General features: G+C 38.1%; 2 protein-coding genes across 4 annotated transcripts in view; one reads left to right on the forward strand and one right to left on the reverse strand.

Moving 5' to 3' along the window:
* Positions 1-25,773, forward strand: part of LOC137062864 (uncharacterized) — a 59,623-nt gene extending 33,850 nt beyond the window's left edge. The window contains exons 3-9 of one of the 3 annotated variants that reach the window (XM_067433795.1): positions 10,096-10,219; positions 12,124-12,194; positions 16,374-16,449; positions 19,706-19,793; positions 19,882-20,009; positions 20,469-20,616; positions 22,860-25,773. In XM_067433795.1, the coding sequence (XP_067289896.1) occupies positions 20,486-20,616; positions 22,860-25,389 (2,661 nt within the window). In that variant the 5' untranslated portion in view covers positions 10,096-10,219; positions 12,124-12,194; positions 16,374-16,449; ... (1 more) ...; positions 19,882-20,009; positions 20,469-20,485 and the 3' untranslated portion in view covers positions 25,390-25,773. Of the gene's footprint in view, positions 1-10,095; positions 10,220-12,123; positions 12,195-16,373; positions 16,450-19,705; positions 19,794-19,881; positions 20,010-20,450; positions 20,617-22,859 lie in introns of all 3 variants that reach the window. The other 2 variants (XM_067433794.1, XM_067433793.1) reach the window with 2 other exon arrangements.
* tdgf1 (teratocarcinoma-derived growth factor 1) lies at positions 4,480-8,008 on the reverse strand. Its single transcript, XM_067433340.1, has 6 exons — positions 7,634-8,008; positions 7,493-7,542; positions 7,249-7,398; positions 6,063-6,177; positions 5,759-5,868; positions 4,480-5,262 (listed from the first exon to the last, which is right to left on the reverse strand). Exons 1-6 carry the CDS (start codon positions 7,651-7,653, stop codon positions 5,162-5,164), a joined length of 546 nt encoding a protein of 181 aa, XP_067289441.1. The 5' UTR covers positions 7,654-8,008; the 3' UTR covers positions 4,480-5,161.
* Positions 25,774-26,850: the final 1,077 nt, after the last annotated feature.

The raw sequence follows: 26,850 nt of genomic DNA on the forward strand, positions 1-26,850 counted from the left end.
ATAAAAGTCATTTAAAGGCCCACTGAAATCAAAATGTAAGTTTTTTAGCTTTTAGTATGACTGTGTTAGCCTTAAAGTTATGAATAAACTGGTATGTTCCAAAACAATGACAAAATTCGCATTTAGGAGATATGAGAATCTAAACCCCGCCTCCTTACACTGCTGAAGCGGCGGCTGAAATCGGTCAGTTAACACACATTTACTAATTTCTACCTGGTGAAAGGCACGTAGCACACTATATATGTGATAGGAAACGATTCAGTGTAAATAAGCTTTCATTTGAGGCGAGAAAAAGTTTGTTTTCACGTTAGTTTCACGCACCGCAGCAGCAGCACACACACCAACGGCTCTGGTCTAAATTTAGACTACAGACACGAGAGCGCAGCGCGGATCGTATGCGCGAGTCGGCGCAGACAACAAAACATATCGACCCATTTGAATTCTGCACAGAATGCTGCATTTCAAAGCGATATGGAGGAGATTATGATGATAAACAGTGTTAGAGAAACTGGCTTTACCAAACAGAACGGTCCGCTCTAGTCAAACTGTATATTAACGAAACGCTATTGGCTGTTTCAAAAAAGGGGAGGAGCTGCTAACAGCTGGAGCCGTTTCAGGGGAAATTACGTCAACACATTGAATAATGCGGCGCGTTTCAAGGCACTTCAGTGGGCCTCTAAAAGATGCACAGCTCAGAGTTCTTGTAGTTATGGTTCATTTAACTACCAAACATTGTCTCTGATGTTTCTTTCTTCTGAAGCAGAAAGTCTTTATTTGCTCTCCATTTCACCTCATGTTTGTCTTAGAGAAAGCTTGAAGATAAACAGAAAATCCTGATTCTTAGCACCTTATGAACTAAATTGTTTTTTCCTATGAGAGATTTGTGTTTGTCTCTTGAGCTTTTCCTTGAGCTGTAAGCTTTAACTAAGTTTCAGTCTAAGTCCAATAAACTTCAGACTACTTTCAGAAGGAGCTCGAGCGAACCTTTGAGCTACATGAAATTGAAAAAGAAAATGTGGATTTTGAGAATTCTGATTGGCGCGTACTCACGCATTTGATTTTTCATATGAAACGCCCCGCAGTCAAATATGCAGGTTCGGTGCCATGCATTAATAATGCCATCTTTTTATCAATAGTATATGACTTCCGGCCTGGATTGAGCTGATCCATGCATATCCAAGACAATGAACCTATATGAGCATTAAAGTTGAATCAAACACTTTGAAAAGAAAAGAAAACCACACCTGCTGAGAGAGGAAGAGTGTGTTTGATGTGCCTGTGCTTCCTGTATCTCATCAAATGGATATAACCTCTGAAAAGATGAATATAAACTGTCTTACATCTCAGGAACTGGGTTGCAACCCTTGTTTTTACTCCGTCAATGATGCAACCACTTAAAAGTATAGCTGCAATTGCTACAAAAGCATCCCCCATTCAATCAGCCAACAATCCGAGACAGATTTCCTGTATGTAATCCCATACATCCAAGTCTTTTCATCAGGCAGATTCCTGCAGAGCCCCTTCAGCCCAATTAAACCCACACGCCAGGCCTCCATCACAGGAACTGAGCAGTTTGTGAATATCGTCGAAACAATCGCATTTGTGTCAGTGGGGTGTAAGAGGAAGGGAAGACTAGTCTCCCAGCAGGACGAAGGGTTATATTATAGTGAGAGTACGTTTCTTTTAGGAGTCACTTTCTAAACGCTCCCATTAATCCCCTTTCCGTAGTGTCTGAATGTCATGACTCTGGAAAATATGGGACTTCCTGAAGCTCAAAGAATGGAAACAGAGTCAAAAAAGTCTCTAGCTTTGATACTGGATTAATCTCTGGAGGTTAGAAGATAGAGCAGCTTATTTTAAGGGGATCAATGAAACTTGAAGAATGTCTAATGCCACTTTAGAGTTTGAGGCCTCGGGGCGCCTGAACACCAGAAGAGTTCAGTTGGGGATGGTGCGTCGCAAGGACACTGAAGAAAAACGCGTTTCCATTACCCTTAAAATTGTGCAAATTTAAAATGCAACCAATGGAAACTTAAATTTTGCGAAAGCTCCCATATTTCCTAAAAAAGTTTTTACGCTCGCATGAGGTGGTTTTTCAGTCAATTCAAAAAAGGAATATTTAGTTTTTCCACATTTGCAAGTTACCTATATGTAAAAGTCACATGATCATTCTGAATCCACAGTTTCTCTGTGAAATCATGTAATATAAGCTCCCTGAAACACCTCATACTTGCTGCTTTCCTCTCCATTAATACTTGGATAACTCGCCTACGCTATGCCTCCTTTGGTTAAATATAATGGCTAGTGTGCTGACTGATTTTTTTAAACGACTTATCGCAAGAAAAAAAAAAGTTTTAGTCATGGTTCAACACGATCTCATGGTCATGCGTATAAATAGTACGAGTGTGCAATCTCGTGGAATGTATACGCCAAAATGAGTTTTGGCGTGCGTATGGTACGCGGTTTTTCGCGTGCATATGATACGCACTTTATGGCGTATTATACATACGAACCCCCCACCCCACCACCCTAAACCTACCCAAGAGCGTGTCATATGCACGCCATAAAGTGCGTATCATATGCACGCGAAAAACCAATTACCATACGCACGCCAAAACTCATTTTGCCGTATACATTCCACGAGATTGCAAACTCGTACTATTTATACGCATTTTCGTGAGATCTGTCTCCATGGTTAATCGAAATGCCGTCATAGTTTTTTTTATTGACATTTTGAAAATATTGCAAAAGTTTTGTGCAAATCTGTAATGAAGTTGAGAAAACTTTTAACTTTTGCTGAAACACATTGGGAAATACAGATGACAAAATCAAAAGAATAAAATAGGAAATAACATTTTGCCTTAAGAAAAGTCAATGGCGCTTACATTATTTTTAGTGACTTTTTAGCATAATTTGGGGCTGTATTTTCTAATTTTTCTCAATAGGGATTATATTTTCTGTAATATAATACTTTTATTTAAATCAATATAAATTAAATTCAAAATTGTATATACATACCATTCACAGGTTTGGGGTCAGTAAGCACTACAGTACTTTAATTAAATTGATCAAAAGTGACAGTAAATACATGCTTGATGTTATAAATGATTTCTATTTCAAATAAATGCTGTTTATAAATGCTTTTATATTTGTCAAATAATCCTGAAAAATTTGAAGCTGTTCAACTGCACTATAAAAATTGATATGATCAAAAAGATATTATGATCATATAACATATTACAACATGTTTTTACTTTGCTTTAACTTACTCATCAAAATGTTCAACTATATTTTTAATTATACAAGATTCAACAATTTTTTTCAGTCAGTTTAATGTAATTAAGTTGAAATTACTTAAACATCCAAATTGATTGTACTTAAATACTTAAGGCGGCTTAAGTAAAAAAAATTTTTTTTACACTGTTTTCAACATTGATAATAATCAGAAATGTTTTTTGTGCATCATACAGCATATCATCATGTGTTACTGAAAACTGGAGTAATAAAATCCAGCTTTGTTCACAGGAGTAAATTACATATTACACTATATTCAAACAGAAAAAATTTCATTTAACTTGTAATAATATTTCACACTAATAAAGTATTTACCATTTATTTGGATCAAATTAATGCAGTCTTCATGGGCTTAATATACTTCTTTCAAAAACAAAGTGAAACATCTCAGTAATTGTAAAATATAAATGTAATTGTATTTAAAAAATAAATGGCTGCATGTGTTGCATTGCCTTTCATTTTTGCTTTTGTCAATAATAAAGAAAAATTATTGTATTGCAATAATGAGAATAAAAAATATAGTGTGTGACTTTCTCCTTACACAAAAATAAATGTCAAAACTAGTTTAACTGAAGTAAACGTTCTAATCCTAAATCCTGAATAGCAGGCTGAGCCATATCCTGGTCTTTATCACACAAGACGCCCCTGTAAGCATCTCTTTGACTAACTATTGAACTCATGCGAAGCCTTTTGCATGTAAGAGTGCATTCTTCATGCAGAATGAGGCCGTTATCACGCTTGACAATGGAGAAGATGCAGGGCTTAGGCTGGTCTCCCCAACCCCACCCAGCTGTTAATACCAAAGAGATTCAGGCATTGTAGTGTAAAAGAGGCCCAGGTATCTATGTTTATTCAGCCTGTTTCAGGAAGAGAGCTGAGACAGAGAAACAAAGTGATTTTGTATATTTAGCTACAAGAACGTAGGTCAGTGGGGCCTTAAGAAAATGCAGTAGGAGCTGAAAAATGAACTGGGATAAATATTACCAGCATAGAAACAATTACCATTACATTACAATGACCTTTTATTTTCTTCCCCTCAAAAGTTCAAACTTAAGAACATTTTTGCCCCTGAAAGTCTTGAAATGGATGTCATGGTTATTCATAGCCTCGGTTTGTTGCAATCCAATCTAATTTTCACCGTCCATGATAAATTGCTTAATTGAAGTCAGTAAACAGTCAGCCATCTCGGTTATTGATGCAAGTTTTAATTGGATGAGACAAAGTCATTCGCTCAATCATACAGAGAGTTACAGTTCATCACTGGCCAACTCAAGAAGGTCAAGATAGTCATTCCAGCCACTGAGATTGATTGGCCGGACGGACGACTTGTTTATATAAGATAAGAGAAAATAGCCGAAAGGTCAACAATCACAGGCTATCTGAGCATTATCTGACTCGCTCTCCATTGACAAGCACAGCAAACGAAAGTTGAGCACAAATAAAGGACAAGACCATTTGAACAGCGAGAACTTGACTTTAAACCAAGAACCGGTGTTGAGATGACATACATTCTAAAAGGAAAACAGCAGATACAGAATATAAAAAAGCTTTACTTTCAGCCAGTGCACTCTCTAGTACAATAAATTCATACAGAGACATAGAAAAAGACAGAATCCATTTGGTTTGGCCGCGCACTGACACACACAATATATTTCTAATATAAATCCTATATACACATGTTCCTTCACTAAACAGTTGCTTTTAACACAGCTAGTTACACTTCCACTGGAAGCAAAATGCATTTCAGTGCCACCAATAAATGCTGCCCAGAAAGAAAACTTAAAACAAACATCTTTTTTTGTTCGTAATCTGTCTCTGCTGTGTTATCTTTCAATGCCATGTACAAAACCCAGTTAAGAAAAGTAATTTACAGTAGAAAGGGTAAAATAAAGGCAACAAACATGATGACTGAAGACGGCAACGTTCTGAGGGCGCTTGAGCGGTACCACTGAACTTCCTGAGAGTCGTCTGAAACCAAACAAAAATGTACATGAAATTATATACAGGAATGTTATTTGAAGAAACAGCAAACAAGAAACAGACACCCTGAATAATCATTTGCCGTCAGTTTGAATGGAGCGCCAGTCAGTGATTCACAGCCCTATTAGGGGACCATTGGAGGTGAGAACTTCTGTCTGCGGTCCATGGTTATCTCAAACTAAATTAGTTCACCCAAAAATGAAAGTGTTTACTCACCCTCACGTTGTTCCAAACCTGTATGAGGTTTGGAGAAGATATTTTGAAGAATGTTGGTAACCAGAGAGCACAGCCCTTTTTTCCTAAAATGGCTGTTTGATTACCAGCATTCTTTAAAATATCTTCCTTTGAGTTCAACAGAAGAATGAAACTCATACAGGTTTGGGACAACTTAAATCGTAGGTTCATTTTTGGGTGAACGATCCCTTTAAGTGTGTGTGTCTGACCTTATTGAACACTTACAACAAGCACGCATCTATAAACTCACCACAGTCTTTGCTGAAAACATGCGGGAAGCAGTGCAAAAGTCCATATCCACATCTGCAGTATGAACATCCTTTCTGAACCCATTCTCCATGTGGAATAACATCACAATCCCTGTTAAAGTAAAAAGAAACATTTAAGAACCTTGTGTGACCACAACAATGCTGCACAGCTCAATCCTGACGTTATTTACTTTTATATAAACTGTATTTGCACTTCTGGTTGGATGCTAACTACATTTCATTGGCTCTGTACTTGTACTCTGCTCAATGACAATAAAGTTGAATCTGAATCTGATTTCATTATACCGCAGGCGTTCGTCGTATTCGCAGCTCCGACCAGTGAAGTACTTCGGACAGGCGCAGAAGCTTCCCAAAATGCACGTTCCGCCATTCTTGCAGCAGGTACGACTTTGTTTAGCAACTGAAATGAGGAACAAGCAAAATAAAGATATTAAATATAAGGAAGCAAACGCAAAACAGCAGCCCCTTCATGCAAAAATTTATGAGGTGCAATCTAAACAGCTGCTACCAACATCTGTTTCCCAACACAACGTGAACCTTCCAGACACTGTGCAGGCCGTTACGCCTGGCAACACTGGAATTCCCATTAATTAATGGATAAATCCACTTAATTCCAGCCTAAATGCTCAAAACTGTTTTCTACATGACATACATGGTTTACTCTGGTTCACGTTTGTAAGTGTTGTTTACAAGGGTGTGCAATTAAAGTAGTAGAAGTATTTCAGTACTAGTACTATAACTGTGGCAGTTTTCTGAAAAACACTGACGTAGAAACTAATTTCACTCACAAATTGCTAGTAAATGTCACAACTACAAGGAAATGGCAAGCATCACATTGAATTAAACAAAGTAGAAACTAGAAATAGTATTTTCTGTAAATATATTATATATATATATATATATATATATATATATATATATATATATATATATATATTTTTTTTTTTTTTTTTTTTTTTTTTTTTTTTACAGTGTACAATGTAACCATATTGTTTAGGGATTTCTAGAAAATATCATGACTTTCCAAAGATCTTAATATAGATGTTTATATACACATATATTCAATATTAAATATTACACATACAGTACCAGACAAAAGTCTGACTTAAATACACTTTAAATTAGTAGTTGATTTGATCACAAATGCAATAAAAAAAAAGTAATATTGTGAAATTTCAGCTTCCCATGACAGGAATAAAATTACATTTTACAATATATTTAAATAGAAAATAGTTATTTTAAAATTGTAATATTTCATAGTATTACTGTTTTTATTGTATTTTTGAACAAATAAATGAAGCCTTGGTGAGCATTAGAAACTTCTGTCAAAAACATTAAAAAATCTTAAGGATTCCAAACTTTTGACCGGTAGTGTAGCCTATATTGGATATAATACTAAAATATATCTGTATATTTCTTTCTCAATCCATGCATAATTAGCTAATATTATAGCACAATAACACGAGCTCACCTCCAGTCAGTCCTATGAACGGTAGCACGGCCTCTGCGTTGCGGTGTTTGCGTTCCGGCGTTGGAGTGTTCATTTCATTGAACTTATTCAAGGATTCCGCCTGTGTTTTTGGCTTTCCAGAAGCTTTCCCGCATTCTGACCCTTCACAGCCTGAGAGAAAACGCGTTATCTATGTTAGAAAAAAGCGATGAAAAAAAGCTATGTAACTACTGTATCGTGCGTTACTCTAAATGTCGACTTTTACCTGATTCAGTCGAAACAGCCTGACACACCGCCACAGCAGACAGCAAGAACCTGTAGAGGAGAAGAGCAAATGTTTGAGGCCTGAGGGGAAAGAAGACAAACGCTCCGATTATCCCCACAGAATCATGAATCATTTGCTCACCTGAACAGTTTATTCGTCATTCCTCTCGCTGGCAAACTCCAAAACACCCAGAACGCGCGTGAGGTGTCTGATCTGCTCAAAACATCCCCTGTGTCACATCACACACACCAAATCACCAGCCCACTTTCTGTCACCAGCCCACTCTCTGTCTGCCCCTCTCCGGGGTCTGTTATTTATCTTTACCCTCACGACGCCCATTAACACCTGCACACCCCCCCCATAGTCATACATGAGCTCGCCTCGCGCGCACACACACCCACAAATGCAAATGCGCCTCATTTCATATCAGTTCCGTCGGTCAAACCGGTTTGAAATAAATCGTTTCTCTTCAGTATCACAGAGAAGCGATTAGAGCCTCGCGATGGCTGACTTTGATGCTCTTTAATGCTGGATTTTTACCAAGGACCTTTGCTTTGTGTTTTAAGGCGAGCCACTACAATATCTGTTGTATTTTGTGCATGTGTCAATTTTGAGATTTTCATAAAGTGCTTTTTTGTTCAGACTAGTGGAAGGAAAAAACCCTTAAAAAAACAGCTGTTTTAAACCGAAAACAACTTGCACTGAGATATCTTATGGCATTGTTTTGTCTCAAGATGCGTTGGCTAATGTTTTTAAGGTTTCATTAAAGCAATGTAATTATTCTAATTGAACTAAGGCCTAATCCTGGCGTAATGTAAGCCCTGTCTGAGAAACTGGGCCTGTTTTATTCCTATTCTTTATTCTGAAGGTTTTTTTTTTTACAGGGGGTTACAGGATAATTTGCCTTATTTTATACAACATTTTATTCCTAAAAATTGTGAAAATGTATTAAATGTTTTTTTTATTATTATATTTTCTGATTCTGATTTTCACTCAAAAAACATTTGACTCAAATAGGCTTGAACTAATGAAATAAGGATTTTGAACCTGCATCATTAAGCTAAACATTTGCTATTATTGCATACTTTAATTCATCATTCACATGCATAACGCAGTGCTAACATGCATTTTTATTGCACATTACAGAATATATTTACATATTTCTATATGTGTATATTACATTTATTTGTGTAGGCATATAGGCATATTTCATCTCTTAATAAAAAAACATAAAACAATATAAATTTCCAATCTGTTTAGAAGTAGTTCGGTATTTGTTGTTTATTGAGATTTTATTCCTAAAAAATGCTGAAAATGTATTTTTTTGGCTGTTGACAGTATTTTCTGAGTGATAAAGATATCTAAAATCCTCTCTGTAAAAAAACATTTGACTCATATATGTAAAAATAAAATAAAAAAAAGAAATAAGAATTTTCAACCTGCTTTAATTATTTATTCAGACTATTTTTAACTATAATAACTTTTAAAACTATTTTTAACTGACTATAATAATAATGTCAAGCTCTGTTCATTCTGGACACTCTAAGGTTTTTAAAATCATTTATTAAGCCAAACTTTTGCCATCGCATATTTTTCTTCTTCACAGAGTTAAGTAATGTAAATTTACAATGTTTAATTCATCATTCGCCTGCACAATCCAGTGCACACCTGCTTTTGCACAAAACATTTTTATTGCACGTTACAGAATATATTTACATATTTCTTTGTATATATTGCTTTTATCTGTGTGTAGATCTCATCTCTTTAATTAAAAACAACAGATATAACAATCCAGTTATATTTGTTTAGAAGTAGTTTGGTATTTGTTGTTTATTGAGGCACAATTGGGGATACCTTTCTTATTTGTTTATTACATTTATCCATGAAAATCAAATGAATCTCTTGTGGTTTTGTTCCCACAGGCTGACATTTCCAAAGGAACGGCAGTAGGTATATATAACCTCAGAAAACCTAAAGTAATTAGAGTAAGTTTTCTTTGAGGAATTTCTTGTGTTTGATGCAGTTCACTTCTTTAAAGAGGTGCAAAGCACACGCAGACGCTTCCCGCTCTATTTGCGTCCTTATTCTTTGTTATTGGTTTCTAATTAGCTGATTTCTCTGAGCCTCTGAGGTGAAGAACTTTCAAACATTTAACTTTGCCATTCAGTCTTTTCAACTATACAACCAGAAAGGTAAAAATATACTTCAGTATATTCATATGTGCCCTGGTTTCTAGTCACAATAGCTCTCTCTTCCTAAACCTCAACTCCATTTTAAAGTCAAAATTATTGTCTTTAAACAGAACAAGCATACCATTATCCAAATGGAAGCTTTAGTGATAGACTTGTCCTATTTTACATTTCACATTTAATGTATGTCTGTCTACTGCATAATGAAAAAAAGTTAATTTTGTCCGGTGGGAAAAATCATCCTTTTTAAAAAGAAATTGCATGCAAATTACATGGCTCAGGTTGATGCATTTTTCATTTCAAAGCACAACGCATCACCGCTGGGAGAGCTTTCCTTGTAGTGCCATTAATGTTTCCTTTTTATATTCATGCCAACATTTCCATTAATTGTTGCAGGGAATTGTTTCCCAACAGAACACCCGCTCTGTCCATCCAGAGGACAGATCTTCAGCACAGACGTCAGCCGTGTGTGAACAAGGCCAGTTGCTAAATAAAGTTGGTGGACCATGTGACACAGGCCAGCCTTGAAAGGCTAAAGGTCAGACTGAAATGCTTCTAGTCTATTACATGACCCAAGAGCATTACCTAATGACTTTTTAGCTTTGTGTTCAATACTAATACTCTAATGATTAAATTAACATTCAATCCGGCATAACATTATGAGGTGAAGTGAGTAACACTGGTTATCTCTTCATCACGGCACCTGTTAGTGGGTGGGATATCTTAGGCAGCAAGTGAACATTTTGTCCTCAAAGTTGATGTGTTAGGCCACATCCACGCAAAGCCAGAGCTTTCCCTATCTAGTATTTTTTTTTCCCTCGTCTCCAGAAATATCTGCGTACACACGAAACCACTGATCCTGACTCAAAACGATGCAAGACCAGTATGTGGCGCAGTAATTCTGCCACAGAGAAACACTAAAACATTGAAAAAGAAGACATGGAGCATACACGAGGCGTATACAGAATATATATATAGAATAACTCAAGGGTGTCGTTTTCAGATTGATCCACTCTGGTTTAAAACAGGCTTCCAAAACACTGAATCCATATGGACAACACGCAGACACCATATAAAGTTTTTTACGTATACAGCTAAATGCGTTTCCATGTGGACGGGGCCTTAGAAGCAGGAAAAATGGGCAAACGTAAGGATTTGAGAGAGTTTGACGAGGGCCATCTAGACGACTGGGTCAGAGCATCTCCAAAACTGCAGCTCTTGTGGGCTGTTCCCGGTCTGCAGTGGTCAGTATCTATCAAAAGTGCTCCAAGGAAGGAACAGTGGAGAGCCAGCCACAGGGTCATGGGCGGCCAAGGCTCAGTGATGCACATGGGGAGCGAAGGCTGGCCTGTGTGGTCCGATCAAACAGACGAGCTACTGTTGCTCCAAAAGCTTTTAATCATCTAAAGAACCTTTTCCACTACAGAGAACCATTTGTGGAAAGGTTCTAAGGATGTTAAAGGTTCTTCACCTATTGATGGCATTAAATAACATTTATCTTTTAAAAGTGTCAAGCATCACTGTAATTGTTATTAGTGTTAACTAAAAAAATAAATTGTGTACTGTGCTAATTAATTGAGACTTCTTACAGCTCTTACAGGTTGTTGGCCTTGTTTGTTTCGTTGCTTCTATTGCTCTCCCCTTTTTTGTAAGTCGCTTTGGATAAAAGCGTCTGCTAAATGATTAAATGTAAATGTAAAACAATTACAAATCATTTTCGGTATTCAAGTAAATACTGAATGCATAGCAATGTCCTGGCAACCACCACAACACTCTAGCATCATAGCAGCAATTGTATTATTTCATATGCAATTTAATTTAGACTTAAGTTATTAAAAGATTCAATGCAAAGCAGAGTTCATAAAGACATGCATTTTGTTTTTGCTAAAGGGATAATGAGGTTTAATTAGATAATTCATTCACATAAAGGAGGATTAAATCATGTACGCTAATGAGCAGCTTGAGAGCAGCCAAGGTCACGGATCTTCACGCTGCTCTGCTGTCTTCAGGTCGGATGCGGAGCTGCACGCGCTTTTGTTATAGACACAGAAGGAGTCAAAAGGTGATTTATTCTCTCCGCTCACAGGTGCATTTCTGTCTCTTACGGCTGACAGCCTGTCATGTTGCTACCAGAGGAATATGTGAGGTAATTAGAGTAACAGAGGTGGGCAGCCAAACGCCGGTTTAAGGGGACAAATCCAAATTAAATGTGTCTGCTTGTATATTCACTTGTTTTTTATATTAGACAACAATTCAAATGAGACTGTTACAGTACATTTGCCTGTGTATATAAGACACCAGATTGATCCTGTGGGATCGTTTTTATTGTACACCCTACATTAAGTGGGGGTGCTCATGCTATTTCATGCATTCTGACTTATTTACACCGTTAAATAATATGCATATTTGGCGTTCTCCTCATCTCCCGTATCTCTGCTTTAGGAAAGCAACCGGGTGAGTGTGATGCAGACCAGGTGGTTGAGAGATGCTGCAAAACTTGTCGAGGAACATTGGTGAGTTGACTTAGTATTTATATAATCCTCCACTTGTGCTGATTGGTAGACATGTTGATTACTGATTGCTGACAGCTGGTTGGACCGACATGATGATTAGATAGATCATTTGAACTAGCTCCTCCTGAACTTTGTTAATGAAACATCATTTCTGTGCCAAATACATTCCTTCCAGATTCAAACAAGTTTCGGAATGTTTTTTTCCGAGTATGGCCATGCATTACAAGCCTGGTCCTGCCAGACTCCTAATTGAGCAGAAGTACGTAGGAGGGCGGAGCCAGGCTAATGTATTATATCTAAATGGGTGGAATTCCTTGTATGGGCACTTCTCCCGGATGAGCGTGTGCCATCAACGAGCTTCGTTTGGGTCACGGGAGCCACCAGTAGCGCTTTGTTTTTAGACCACAAATCATCAATGTTTCTGGTTGTGAGGAAAAGATAGCAGAGCATGGTCCCAGACTCTTGTACATTTCATTTGTACAAAGAGTCTGGCCACTCTCCACTGACAAGCGTTTACTTCCTTGAAGGCAGGTACTCTGTTGAAGTTTAAAACTATTAGATCTGCCCTGAGCCAAACTGGATCTGCCATAACCAATTGCTAATGTTTGGTCTTGATGTATGTAATGTGTTCGCCTTAGCCAACTCCTTCACCGCTAATGGTGCAAGCTGGAAAATCAAACTTTTTTTTTTCTTTTCCTGAACCACGTGGGTGTGGGGAGGAGGGCCAAAACTTCATAACAATAAAGATATGTTCTAAAAATAGTTGACATCACAGCTAATGATGATGACACAAAGCAACAATATCGGTGGAGTCTCTTTCAAAATAATGTTTTTCAGCGATGAGCAATAAAAACATTGACAGCCAATCAGAATCCACCCTGCTTTAACGGGATCAAGCATGCAAAGCGGCAAACGACAAAACTGCAGCGTGTGCTCGTTATGGTATGCGTTAGAGTGGACACTATAATTATCATTATACTGGTGCACTGGCGTTTAAAATTACATTTTGAAGCAGAAATTCTAACATTATATTTTCTCATAAAACACACTTCTATAATGTTTTTTTGGAACTTTTCAAAAAATTCCATTTTACACTGTAAAAGCACACATCTCAACAAGAAATGTGGTTTGAGCCCCATATTTACTCCATAAATGTAATTATTATTTTTCCACTAGTGCAAAGTAAATGAAAGGATTAAAGTTGTCTTCAAACACAAGAAACTGAACTCCAACCATGTAAATATAAGACCGTAAAGCTGCACTATGTACATTTTCTGTCCACTAGAAGACAGACAATGAAGTAAAACTATTAAAAACAAAGGCGTAGTTTGATGATGCCAAGCTTGAGCTTAGAATCATGGGACATGTGGTCTTCACCTCACAGCCAATGGGAAAGAATCTGGATAGGACTCGGGCAGATATCATGTTAATGGATGTGATTATTAACATTACTGTAGTGAAGCAGAGCAGGGCCGAGTGTTGAGGAGCTGAGCACGGTCGCTGGAGCGATTGTTGATGAGATGAAAAACGCACTGCTCACGAACATCGGGACTTTTATTATGACGGGACACAGTCACCGACGCCATTTCTGTTTTTAGTCAGGGGGCCAAAACTGATATTAAAACTTTGTCGGACACTTTTTGGTACAAGCATACAACCTATCCAGTATTAATATTTAACCCCTCAACATGTGTTCTAGCCAGGTTGTCAGCTTAGAAAAGGTTTTTATTGTCCATTTTAACACTATAATCTTAAAAGTGGTAAAAGCGGATTTTCCCCTCCCAAAGTGCTTCCATTTTCTATGTTACCTACTGTAGTTTTGGGCAAATGTGCAATATAATCAAATTTATGTGCAAGCATGATCATTAAAATACCACAAGAGAATCACACCACAAGGGGCACTGTTGAGTCAGCACAGCTGTGATTTGACATGAAGCAGCAGATCCAAGGCTAATGGATCTGCTGGAAGGCTAATGAAGACAAACCAACATTTACCTTCTGGCGACAATACATGGACCATGTGTCTATTCTTCTGGCATTCACACGGGCACTGGGATGTGGTGACTGGAAGATTTACATGTCGACCTTCAAGAGCATGATGCCCTGGTTTGCTGCAAATGATCACACTCACTAAACAAGATGGGGTGCTGTATTTATAGCAGAGATGGAGCATCTGGCACAGACAGCACTACGGGTCTACCAGGGCTTCCTAGATGGTGATTTTGTAGCCAAAGAGGCCAAACCTTCAACAAGGTTCTATTTGATCTTTGCTTTGAGCACATCAACAAAACCAGAAAGGTTGCTGGAGGATTGGTAGGCGTCACTCGAAATGAGACCACTAAACCATTGGTCCATCACCTACAATGAACGTGCATCTTTATCACAGGACACTAGATCCCTGTTTGGATTGACACATGATGGAGAAGATGATGAAGACGACCTCAAAGACTGCCTTCCAGCAAGACTCAGAAGGGATCATGATGATACCATTTCAACTGAATGAGTTGGTGTCTTTGACACCCGGTGATGTTGCTTCTTCAGAAGAAATAAAGAATGGCCTTACACATGCTGCACTTTAGAAGAAAAGGTAATCCAAGGCACTCAATGGGTGTGTTGAAAAGTTAAAAAGCCTTTATTTTTTCATGGCTTAAACATTTAAAAAAAAATTGTGACAGGTACAGTGTACAAAGACACCAACTCATACACTGTAAAAAAAAAAAAAAAGGTTGTACAACAAAAAAATCGTAGTACTAATTTAAAGCTTTTTTTTGTTGACTCAACTTTTGTAAATCAGTTATACGAACTGAAAATAAGTTGTCTGTGACATATTTTTTCTTTAGTTGTGTCAACTAGACATTTTTGTTCTTTCTGGAGAACTATTCAGTAACATATTTTTTGTTAGTTGAGCCAATTCAAGAAATGTTTCCATTGGAAACTCATCAATGAACCCAAAAATCATTTGGTCATCACCATTTTGGTGATGAGTGTTTCCTTTGGTTGGGCAGTTAGCCTCATTGTGTGAGTTTGGGGCCTTTGTAACGGTGTTTAGCAAAAAAGCACAACCGTTGGTCCATCACCTACAATGAACCTACAATGAAGGCAGTCTTTGAGGTCGTCTTCATCATCTTCTTCATCATGTGTCAGTCCAAACAGGGATCTAGTGTCCTGTGATAAAGATGCACGTGATGGACCAATGGTTTAGCGGTCTCATTTCAAATGACGCCTACCAATCCTCCAGCAACCTTTCTGGCTTTGTTGATGTGCTCAAGATCAAATGGAACCTCGTTGAACGTTTGGCCTCTTTGGCTACAAAATCACCATCTAGGAAGCCCTGGTAGACCCGTGGTGCCATCTGTGCCAGATGCTCCATCTCTGCTATAAATACAGCACCCCATCTTGTTTAGTGAGTGTGAAGTTAATATTATAGTGTTAAAATGGACAAAAAATGGACAACCTGGCTAGAACACATGTTGAGGGGTTAAATATTAATACTGGATAGGTTATATGCTTCTTCCAATAAGTGTCCGACAAAGTTTTAATATCAGTTTTGGCCCCCTGACTATTTCATAGTTATTATTACTACTAGTTACTTTAACACAATTTAAACACAAAAATCAAAATGTGATTGTGTAAGAATTGTATTCAGGCTCTGAACAGATTACCCATGAAAAGTTCTTTCAGCCAATAGAATCACTCTGGGGTCCTAAGCGGGAATGATTCCACAGAGGACAGGGTTTGTCATGACACCGGCTCCTTGGTTAAAATAGCAATTTTCTCACGGTTTACAGAGAGTTGGAAACATTTGGGATATTGTAAGAACTCAACTGAACAAACTACATAACACTGGCCTAGTGGTTTTTGAATATTTACTGCAATAATCCTACATAGTGCTCCTTTAAATATTCTTCATGTCAAAGCTTATTAAATGTAACTTCATCACTGTATCACATCATGAGCTTTGATTCCCGGCCAAAGTATGTTCTATAAAAGTGCAATCAGTGCCATGTGTGACAAGGAAACGAGACACCGGTGCTTTCATTATGCTGAGTGAAGCTCTCAGGGTGAAGTGCGTATAATAAAGCGATCTCGCTCGACTCCTCGTGCACTGACTCATACGAGCCCCCTGCTGGCTCATAATTAATTTACCTATCTTTGTGTTTCATTCCCATAATTAACAAGCCACCGGATAATGCCACTGCAGCCTCATTAGGTGTTCCAGCATGTTTACAAGGAACTTATAATGACATCAACACAGGTAAGAAGTGCTGTTTTTATTTTTTTTATTTTTACTTGACTTGGGTTTATTCATTGTTCAATTTATCGGTACATTTGCTAAGTGATTGATGCCATCCATTGATGAAATTGCAATAAACTTCCTGACTGTGCATTAAAAATTAAAACTCATTTCACAAAACACAATGCATTTTTCATTTTTGGGTGAATTTCAAGACTTTAATCCAATTTCATTGATGGATGGCATAAATAGGATTAATCGTCTATATGGTACATTTGCTAAATAGTAGCTCCTCTTTGATGTCATCCATCAATGAAACTGTAATCAACTTCCTGGTGCAAAAATGAAAACTATCATTTAATGTTGTTCCAAACTCAGAACATTGAGATTGGCAAGTGTGTTAAATGTGGGCCTGTTTCTGTCCTTTATAGAGCTTGACAGCGGACAGGTTTTGAATGACATGATTTTTTTTTTTTTTGGCTAATTATTCCTTTGTTCCAAAACACTTAACAAGCTTGCTTTTGCATATTTACAGCACACACACAGAGAGATCAGGCATAATTTGAAGTGAATAACACTGATGATCTCTTCATCACACCACCTGTTAGTGGGTGGGATATATTAGGCAACAAGTGAACATGTTGTCTTCAAAGTTGATGTGTTAGAAGCAGGAAAAATGGGCAAGAGTAAGGCTTTGAGCGAGTTTGACGAGGGCCAAATTGTGATGGCTAGACGACTGGGTCAGAGCATCTCCAAAACTGCAGCTCTTGTGGGCTGTTCCCGGTCTGCAGTGGTCAGTATCTGTCAAAAGTGCTCCAAGGAAGGAACAGTGGAGAACCGGCCACAGGGTCATGGGCGGCCAAGGCTCAATGATGCACGTGGGGAGCGAAGGCTGGCCTGTGTGGTCCAATCAAACAGACAAGCTACTGGAGCTCAGATTGCTCATGAAGTTAATGCTGGTTCTGATAGAAAGGTGTCAGAATACACAGTGCATCAGTTTGTTGAGTATGGGGCTGCGTAGCCGCAGACCAGTCAGTGTGCCCATGCTGACCCCTGACCCCGCCAAAAGCACCAACAGTGGAACGTGAGCATCAGAACTGGACCACGGGGCAATGGAAGAAGGTGGCCTGGTCTGATGAATCATGTTTTCTGTTACATCACGTGGATGGCCGTGTGCGTGTGTGGCACACATGGCACCAGGATGCACTATGGGAAGAAGGCGAGCCGGTGGAGGCAGTGTGATGCTTTGGGTAATGTTCTGCTGGGAAACCTTGGGTCCGGCAATCCATTACTTTGACACGTACAACCTACCTAAGCATTGTTGCAGACCATGTACACCTTTTCATGGACACGGCATTCCCTGGTGGCTGTGGCTCTTTCAGCAGGATAATGCTCCTGACACAAAAAGGGTTCAGGAATGGTTTGAGGAGCACAACAGCGAGTTTCCCCAGATCTCAATCCATTCCAATCTGTGGGATGTGCTGAACAAACAAGTCTGATCCATGCGGCCCCACCTCCAACTTTCAGGACTTGAAGAATCTGCTGCTAACATCTTGGTGCCAGATACCACAGCACACCTTCAGGAGTCTAGTGGAGTCCATGCCTCGATGGGTCAGAGCTGTTTTAACAGCAAAAGGGAGACCAACACAATATAAGGACAATAGGTCATAGTGTTATGTCTGATCTGTGCATACATACACAAAATAATACACATACACACCGCACGCACGCACGCACGCACGCACGCACACACACACAGTAGATATAAAGGTTTGCATTCAACAAGGCATTATTGATTGAATATCCATGTCATTCTTGGCTGTGACAGCGAGTGTAAGTTTCTGCTTCTTATGGGGAACATTTGACAGACCTGATTATTGTGATTTCTATTCTGAAAACTGACACGCTAATGACAGCTGAATCATTATCAGCCATGCAAAGGTTGACACTCTCTCTCTTCTAATGAGCTGTCTGCTTTCTGAATGGCACCGCACTGTTTCTTCACTCCAATTGAAAGGTTAAGATTCGGGATGTCATCAACTTCTGTGAGAAACAAGGACAAATTCAGTGCAAAATGAAAAGTTTTCATGCGTTGAGACAAAAAGAGAAAAACAGCGTTAGTGCGAACTTGACAACAAGAGATATTGAATTGAAATCCAACTTTGTAACATGTACAACAACAACAGCACAAGAAAATGAGATCTACATATTTATAAAGTTGCAAGAAAAAGTATGTGAACCCCTTGCAGAATCTGTGAGAATGTGAATAATTTGAACAAAATAAGAGATCATATGAAATACAAACAAATACAAATACTGTCATAAAAGATGTTTACATACAGTCCATAACACAAAAAAGATGAATCTATACAATTACCCTGTTCAAAAATTTTGAGCCCTTGATTCTGGAAGTCGAATTTAACTTGATCTTCAAATGTCAAAAGTTTTCATCCCCTGGCTCTTAATGCGGCGTGTTTCCTTCTGGAGCATCAGTGAATGTCTGAAGCTTTTTTAAAAGTTGTGTTTGAGTCTCTCAGTCATCCTCAGTGTGAAAAGATGGATCTTAAAATCATCCAGTCGCTGCTGGAGAGGGTTCAAATATACAGAAGATGCTGGAAAACTGAAGAATGTGCAGGAGCTGGAGGATTTTTCTGAAGAACGTTGGTCAGTTTAACAGCTCAGGACAAACGAGACTCAAGAACAGTCACTACAAAACACACACACACACACACACACACACACACACACACACACACACACACACACAGCACTGGATCATCAGAGAACGACACACAGGACTAAGAATCAAAGGTTCATAAACTTTTGAATGGGGTCATTTGAATAAATTCATCTATTTATTGTTTTGTCTTGTGGACTTCTTTTGTCAAGAACATGCATTTTGTATGAAGCCTCTTATTTTTTTAAATCATTAACTTTGTCACAGATTCTGCAAGGGGTTCACATAGTTTTTCTTGCAGCTGTATATTTGATAATATGCATGCAGTGTGGGTCACCTTTAAATGAACGTCTTCAAGGCACATAGATCATGGTTATTTTTACTCACTACTGTATGCCCAGTCATTTCCATATGCAGTTTGTACATTCATAACATATTTTAACCTATAACCGTTGCAAACATCATGTTCTAGTGGCACAGTGGCTATATTGAGCGCAGCACTTGATCCTTCAAAGGAATAAAGTAACTGACTATTAATTAGCAAATGTGTCATGCACCACCTAAATTCAGTGTATTAATTACCAGCTCCATCATTTTCAGCTCATTTTCATTCTGAAATCTGACATCTCCATCCCTCGATGGTGATCATTATCTACAAGGGTGAGAACATCATGTCACAGGTTTACGGGTGAACCCAGTCGAGTACAGTATGACATGAAATACAAAGAATATTTTTAAATTAATGCTGACAAACATTTTTTTCTAACGACTTACAGAGCCACGTGGCAACTTATAAATAGCCGGGTCAAGAGCCCTGGTTACACGGGCCAGTTGAGTTACAGTTGACACTTCTATGAGCTGCTTCTGAAGCCAGGTGCTCATTTGACAGAGGACAGTCAGACGGGTAAACATTCTTTACTTCATGAATTCATTTTTGTAGAGAAATACTCTTTTATGTTGTGTATGTTTATGAAATTGCAATTAATATTGCTAGCAGTAAACACGATTTTATTGCTTTCAAATATAACATGAAAGAGCGATCCAGTAATGCTATTTTAGAATTAATCACGGAAGCAATTTCATGTGGTATTGTTTTTGCCTGATAAGTGATGATTCCCTGCTAAACGTATTACATAATATGAGCAAATGTTCCAAATAGGGTTTTTTTTGGTCTGCATTTGTTTTGTACTGTTTATATTTAATTGCCTGTCCTGGTTAAATGAAATAGCTTAATCAAATGCATGCTATTAGATGAGCTATTGAAAACAAATGCACATTTTATGGTTAGTTTATACAAGGGAACATTGCAATCTTGTAAAATCCAATCTCGTTCTTCCGCTGACAGCTTAATCTCCGCTTACAGCACGAGTCTCTACAATAATGGACAAAAACGCAGAGGTGATAGTATGTGGCGCTTCAATTATGAAGGATGTCTGGGAAATCCGACTGAGGGAGTATCGACAGAAACGACAGCTGGAAAAGGAGAGGATAGGGAAGAGTGCTCTTGAAAGGTGAGGATCTGCTGAACCTCCTATTTTGCATTTGTCAATCAGAAAAACTCTTTATAATGGCCAACTCGATATTTATAAAACAGCTTTGTGGCTCAAAAATGTCTTAAAGTGCAATTGATGCAATTCGTTCATGAAAATATTTTTAACCCATTGCATTCCGTACAGTTTTGTAATATCTATGATCATGCTATTGCTGTGCTTATGTCATGTCAGAATTACTGTCATTAGGCTATTAGTTTCCAACAAAATAGGGTTAGAATTGTTGCATTATTACAATTGATTAGATTGCAATTCACTAATAAATATAAACAGTTTCACAAAAATGAACAGCATTCACAAATAAATAAATGAGATTTGCAAAAGAAAAAGACAAGAAAAACATAACACATCGCTTGTCCCCTGGGCATTTCACTGTGATATCATTGGAATGCCGCAATCTGTTACACGTTTAAAAAGATCCCACCTATATATTCTCTACAAATAAAGAGAATCATATGTACAGTGATGGCCAAAATGATTAGACATGACCTGACGTATCTTAAAATATTTACCTTTTTTTGCCTCCGAAGCATTATTTAATTTCATAATGTTTCATAAAACATGCAGATGGTCGCGCTGACCATCAAATATCAGATGAAGCGAGTCGTAATGTTTTTATCCACTTTTAACTTTAATATTTGGCAAGTCCACCTTTTGCAGCACATCTCTCTGGCATGGTGTCAATATATGTCCTCTGAGAACTTCAACACTAATGTTATCCCATGCCTTCTGCAACTGAAGCCAGAGGCTTTCCTTTGAATGTTCAATAGATCTGTCCAGATTATTTTCCTACTCGCCCCAAATGTGCTCGATGGGGTTGAGGTCTAGACTTTGAGGGGGCCAGTCCATCATTTTCAATGTTCCAGCAGATTCCTTCTTTCGCAGGTAGTTCTGGCAATACGTTTCAAGTCATTGTCCTCTTGGAAAATAAATCCAGGCCCAATAAGACGACTCCCATATTCCAAGTGTTCTAATAATTTTGGCCACCACTGTATTTAATGTTCAAAATACAATTTATATTAGATTTATAGAACTGCTCATATAGAGGCTTTATTATTCATTAGTCATCTTATTAATGCTTTTCTATTGTATCTTAAATATGATGCTTTAATAATGCGTTGTTCCCCTAACAGAGATGTAAAGCGCTGTCATAAATCATAATATTGTAGCTTGGTTTGATACACAGTTTAATGGTCTAACAAAATCCACATTTTTAAACCTCTTTTACTGTACCATACTGTTTTATGGGCCTAATACTTCATATATGAGCCAATGCAGATGAATGATAAAGTTATGTCAGGGAAACACCAACCTGATTTTAAAGCAATTTGTGATTGTTTGGAGCGAGAGCCTGCTATGATTGGTCAGCGCAAATAGCTGTTATCTGATTGGCTTAAGTAGAAGGTGGGTGCTACTTACACCCTTAAAAATAAAGGCACCAGGTGTCGTTTCTTTAAAGAATCATTTTTTTCTATTTTATAGTCTATAGTCTTTGGATATTAAAGGTTCTTTATGGAACCATACACCCTGCCAAAGAACCATTTAAGAGTGTATTTGTGCACATTTTGACACTAGAAATGTTTCAAAATCCACAAACGCTTGCGGGGATCTACATATGCACAGGAAACTATCTATTTATAAATGCACAGGTAAGAATTCACTAATGCACAGAAAGCGATTCAGAAATACATGTACAGAATATTCAGTTTTTATTTGCAAATCTTATTTTCTTTATTTGTGAGTTTTATAATTGTTTTGTGAACCTCAATCTATTTATTTGGACTAATGCAACAATTCTAATCCCATAATGAAACCTTACATAACTCATACAACTCATAATTACAGGTTGGAGATATGTACAATGATGCATTTTTAGCATTGATATAGACAAGTATAATTTCTAACAAAGACAATAAAAGTTCTGAGAAGAATCTCTGAGTCATGTCATAATTACAGTGACTCTGAAATGGCATGAATGCAGTTTGATCCCAGCTGCCTCTCTGCCTATTTTGTTTGCAGATAATAAGGCCTTTCAGAACGATAATGAGTTTGTGGTCGCTCCAGCTTTAATTGTGTATTAATTTTAATAACAACAACTATCTTTAATTAATCTGTTAAAACAAAATAAGCTAACTCAAACCACATTTCATAATTAATGAGAACTCATTTTCATTTGTTGTCCGTTCCAATTAAATTTTTGCTAGAATCAATCAAGATTGGCAGACACGCATGTCCTCCAAGATAAAAACCCCCAAAAGACTGGAGAGAAAAGCAAAGCTTCCTGAAGAATCAACTCTTGATGCACTCAAGGCTAAAAAGACACACCTGGGAAGGCCGCAAGGTTTCCAGAGCAGTCGGATTCAGAGGCAGGTGGACATGACGAAAACGACAAAAGCTAACAAACTCTCCCTGTTAAGTCGCCTCAATGAAAGCTGCCCAGGATTGATGGTGTGGTCAAAGTCTTGGAAGTTCTCACAGCCTTTGTCACAAGAAATTCCCTGTGCATTGGACTGGGGACAGTCATGGAAGTTTCTCAATGTTCAGCCACACACTGACGGTAAACCCTGGTTCGATCTCGGGTTTGACACCAACAACAACATGAACTCCAGTGACATGTTTCTGTGGGAGAATCTCAGCAAAGCATTAGACTCCGAGCTCATTCAACAAGATCTGGCCAGTGCAGAATGGGAGAATTCTTGGATATTCACTCAGAAACTAAAAGAGTCTCATGAAGGCACAAATAAAAGTGATAGCAACACATTATGGAGGGATCAGAATCAGGTAAGTCCATCAGACTGGCACGAATCCTGGAAGACAACGAAGCCTGTAAAAGGAGGCGATATCATGTCTGATTCAATTCAGCCCTCAACTAATGAGGAAACACAACCTCAATTACAATGGGATAATTCTTGGATGTACTATAAGAAGCAGCTTCATATGAAGTCAAACACCGGTAATAACCTAGGATGGAGTGAATCTTGGAAGGTTGCAAAAACCATATCGGAACAGGAGACGAAATCAGTTGAATCTCAAGCGGTGGTGCCTGAGGAGCTGCATCCTGACATCTGCAATGTGATAATGAATGTGTCTAGAGAGATGAAGCACACAATTCAGTTTGGTGGGAGGGATGCTCTGCTGTCTGACTGGGAGAAATCATGGACCACCATAAAAAATCTCTCAGAGTATAAAGAAGAGATAAATAAAGCTGAATGTAGTGAGGTGAAAATGAAGGTTGAGACACCGAAACCAGACCATTTCAAGCAACAAAGTGACCGTGTGAAATTCAACATACTCGCTTTGCCAAAAACCCAAAAGCGGGGAGAGATGCTTCAGTTCTCAAAGCAAATGGACTGGAAGGATTCTTGGAAGATGCTAAAACGCCAGCGTAGAGAAGAAAGAGCATCAAGGAACCTGAGATGTCCACTTCCACAATTATCCTCCACACCACAAACTCTCACCGAATGGGCCAGTTCTTGGAGGTTCACAAACTTAACACTTAACCAAGACAACAGTTTATGGCAGCAGGGTTGGTCCGCAAATACTCAGCCCAGACCGATTAGAAGAGTGCTTGTATATGAGGATTTCCCACATAACGGACCATCAGGGGTTCGTTCCTGGGCTGAGTCCTGGAGGACTACGAGACGGCATCATCTTATGGAAAGACAAGGGCAAGGCGCGTCAACCCAGCCAGTGCGCCAACATACGTACGCAAGATCTGTGGCAGACTGGGAACAATCATGGGAATCATCAACTCATCAACGCAATCACGATAGACCCTCCATGACCGAGTGGACAAATTCATGGAGGTTCTCCAGCTTGGAGGAATTCCAACCTGAACATACTTGGCTTGAGAAATCAATGGAAATCAAAGGGAGAAAAGAACTTCGCAGCGCATCGAATGCATTTAGCAGATCATTTGATTCTCAGACATTCAAAGAACGGACTCCCTTGAAAGAGTGGGATGACTCATGGAGGGTTAAGAAGAGGTCTGATGGTTCTGGACTTGCACATCTCATAAAAAAAGAAGTGTTAGATTGGGATAATTCTTGGATGTTTACTAGCACAGAGTTTTATCAAAGACATGGCGAAGGTTATTTGAATTTCCAGCAAACATCGGATGTTGCGATGCTCAAATCCGTCCAGACTGAGAGCAGATCAGAGTGGGGTCGATCATGGAAGATTTCAAACCCACAACCACCAAAGAACATCGCCTCATGGGTCGATGCAAAACCAAAGTCATTCAGAGCACAAGATGCGATCCTTTGGTCAAAACACAAACGCATCTATTTACCTTCTGCTTTGGTCAAAGACTTAAAGATGAAAATCTGGAGCAAGTCCTGGAGGTTCATGAAGATGGACCTTGACTCAAAGCACTGGAAAAGCTCTGCTTCGGCTGAGGATGAATCTGTGACGATAAAGACTGCATCGATAAGAAAGCACATGTACTCAAAAATAGATCAGCAGAAACCACAACAGAAGAGATGGAGCGATGCATGTAAAATAGCAAAGACGCAACCACGACTAAGGCATAATGTTCGATCTGAAAACATGGAAGATGAAGATGGAAAAGGAATGTTTGCAGAATGGATGGAATCCTGGAAATTCTCAAATCATTTTAAAAGCCATGAGCTTGCAATGGTGTCTGTATCTCTGAGCGAATGGGAAAGCTCCTGGAAGTTTCTGCTTGATCCGTATACGCCGAAGAACGGCCCCAAAACAAGTAAAGGTCGCTAAGGATTACAGACTTTCCAGGTCAGATTTCAAGAGCTCAAGAGAACGTCTTTATAGAAATCTTTTTAAATATATGATGAATTACGTTTTTAAAACGTCTACAGATTCAACCCACAATAAAGTTGTGTAGTGTGTGCATATTTTGTCTCATCTTTTGTACAACAAACCATAACAAATCATTACTTTTGATGCAGTCACGCTCTCAAATGTGACCTGCGGCTCTAGTTCAAGTTTCAATGCACATCTTTTATTCTTTTTCAAGTCATTGTTTATGACTTGCATGGTCCAGCACTTTCTAACAAAAACACACATGCAGTTGTTTAGCTACCAGTGTTGTTATACTGGACAAAATCTGCATGCAAATGACCACACTTGTTAATCCGATGAGTGATGTACTTAACAAAAAAAAAAAAAAAAAAAAAAAAAAAAAAAATTTTTATATATATATATATATATATATATATATATATATATATATATATATATATACACATATATATATATATATATTATATATAATAACTAATAACAAAAGCAAATATACCATTTAGTGCAGATTTTCTCATGCATTTATCCAAGCAATAATGAGACAAATTACTTTAATTTTAATGTGAAATTATTTACTCAAAATGTTACAAATGTATGATTTATGAAAATAATACATAATAGATCACCAATTAGTACCAATAGCACTGGCATATGTATGTTGTTTAATTCATCGTCAATCACACACACCGGTCACAACAGGGTATCCCATCCTGCCACCTACTGGCAACGGATGAGCATAACATTAGCATCAACCCTCGCTGAGAGTATCAATATCACATCTATCTCCCTTTATTAATAGATTAGCTAATGATGCGCTTCAGCATCTCTGTTGTTTTCCTGTTCAAACAAATAAAAATAAACATGAAAGTCAAATAATCATGACATTTACTTTAAGATAATAATTACTATGCTAAGTGTACATGATATATCAACCCATGGTTGACAAACCTATAAGATTTCTTTTGTTTAGCCCAAATTGATCTTTTATTTTTAGCTTTAAACGTGAAACTGGTCCATTCTGGTGACAGACATAGATCATCTTTCAAGAGTTCAACACAGATATGGATATTTTTTTTAAAGTCACGAATGAGCATAAGGCTTTCATGCATGGCTATTGTGTACACTGCACGAATTAAACCACCAAATAACATTGGTTTACCATCTGTCACAGACCACTAAAGCCTCCATGCTTCTCTAAATGATGGCTAGTGTTCAAGGCAGACTCCGTCTCTTTGTACAGATATTGTTGAGCTTGTTGCATGCTGTGCCATTCTTCCCTTACAACTAAAATTAAACACAAAGTACAAGGCCAGACCCAAAAGTTCAAAAGACAATTCCTTGCCTTTTCTTTTTTGAAGGCCAAGTTAAAACTTATTTTCAAAGTCTCAAAACTGGACTTGAAGTTAAATCAATTAA

Source organism: Pseudorasbora parva, chromosome 23 (assembly GCF_024679245.1).
Source record: "Pseudorasbora parva isolate DD20220531a chromosome 23, ASM2467924v1, whole genome shotgun sequence".
NCBI classification, from domain to species: Eukaryota; Metazoa; Chordata; class Actinopteri; order Cypriniformes; family Gobionidae; genus Pseudorasbora; species Pseudorasbora parva.

What these genes read in the sequence shown, in the direction of transcription:
- tdgf1 (XM_067433340.1), bottom strand. Translation starts at nt 7,653, where the DNA reads ATGACGAATAAACTGTTCAG. An exon ending in ATGACGAATAAACTGTTCAG is followed by an intron (nt 7,543 to 7,633) that starts GTGAGCAAATGA and finishes TCTCCTCTACAG; the next exon opens with GTTCTTGCTGTCTGCTGTGG. An exon ending in GAATACGACGAACGCCTGCG is followed by an intron (nt 5,869 to 6,062) that starts GTATAATGAAAT and finishes TTACTTTAACAG; the next exon opens with GGATTGTGATGTTATTCCAC.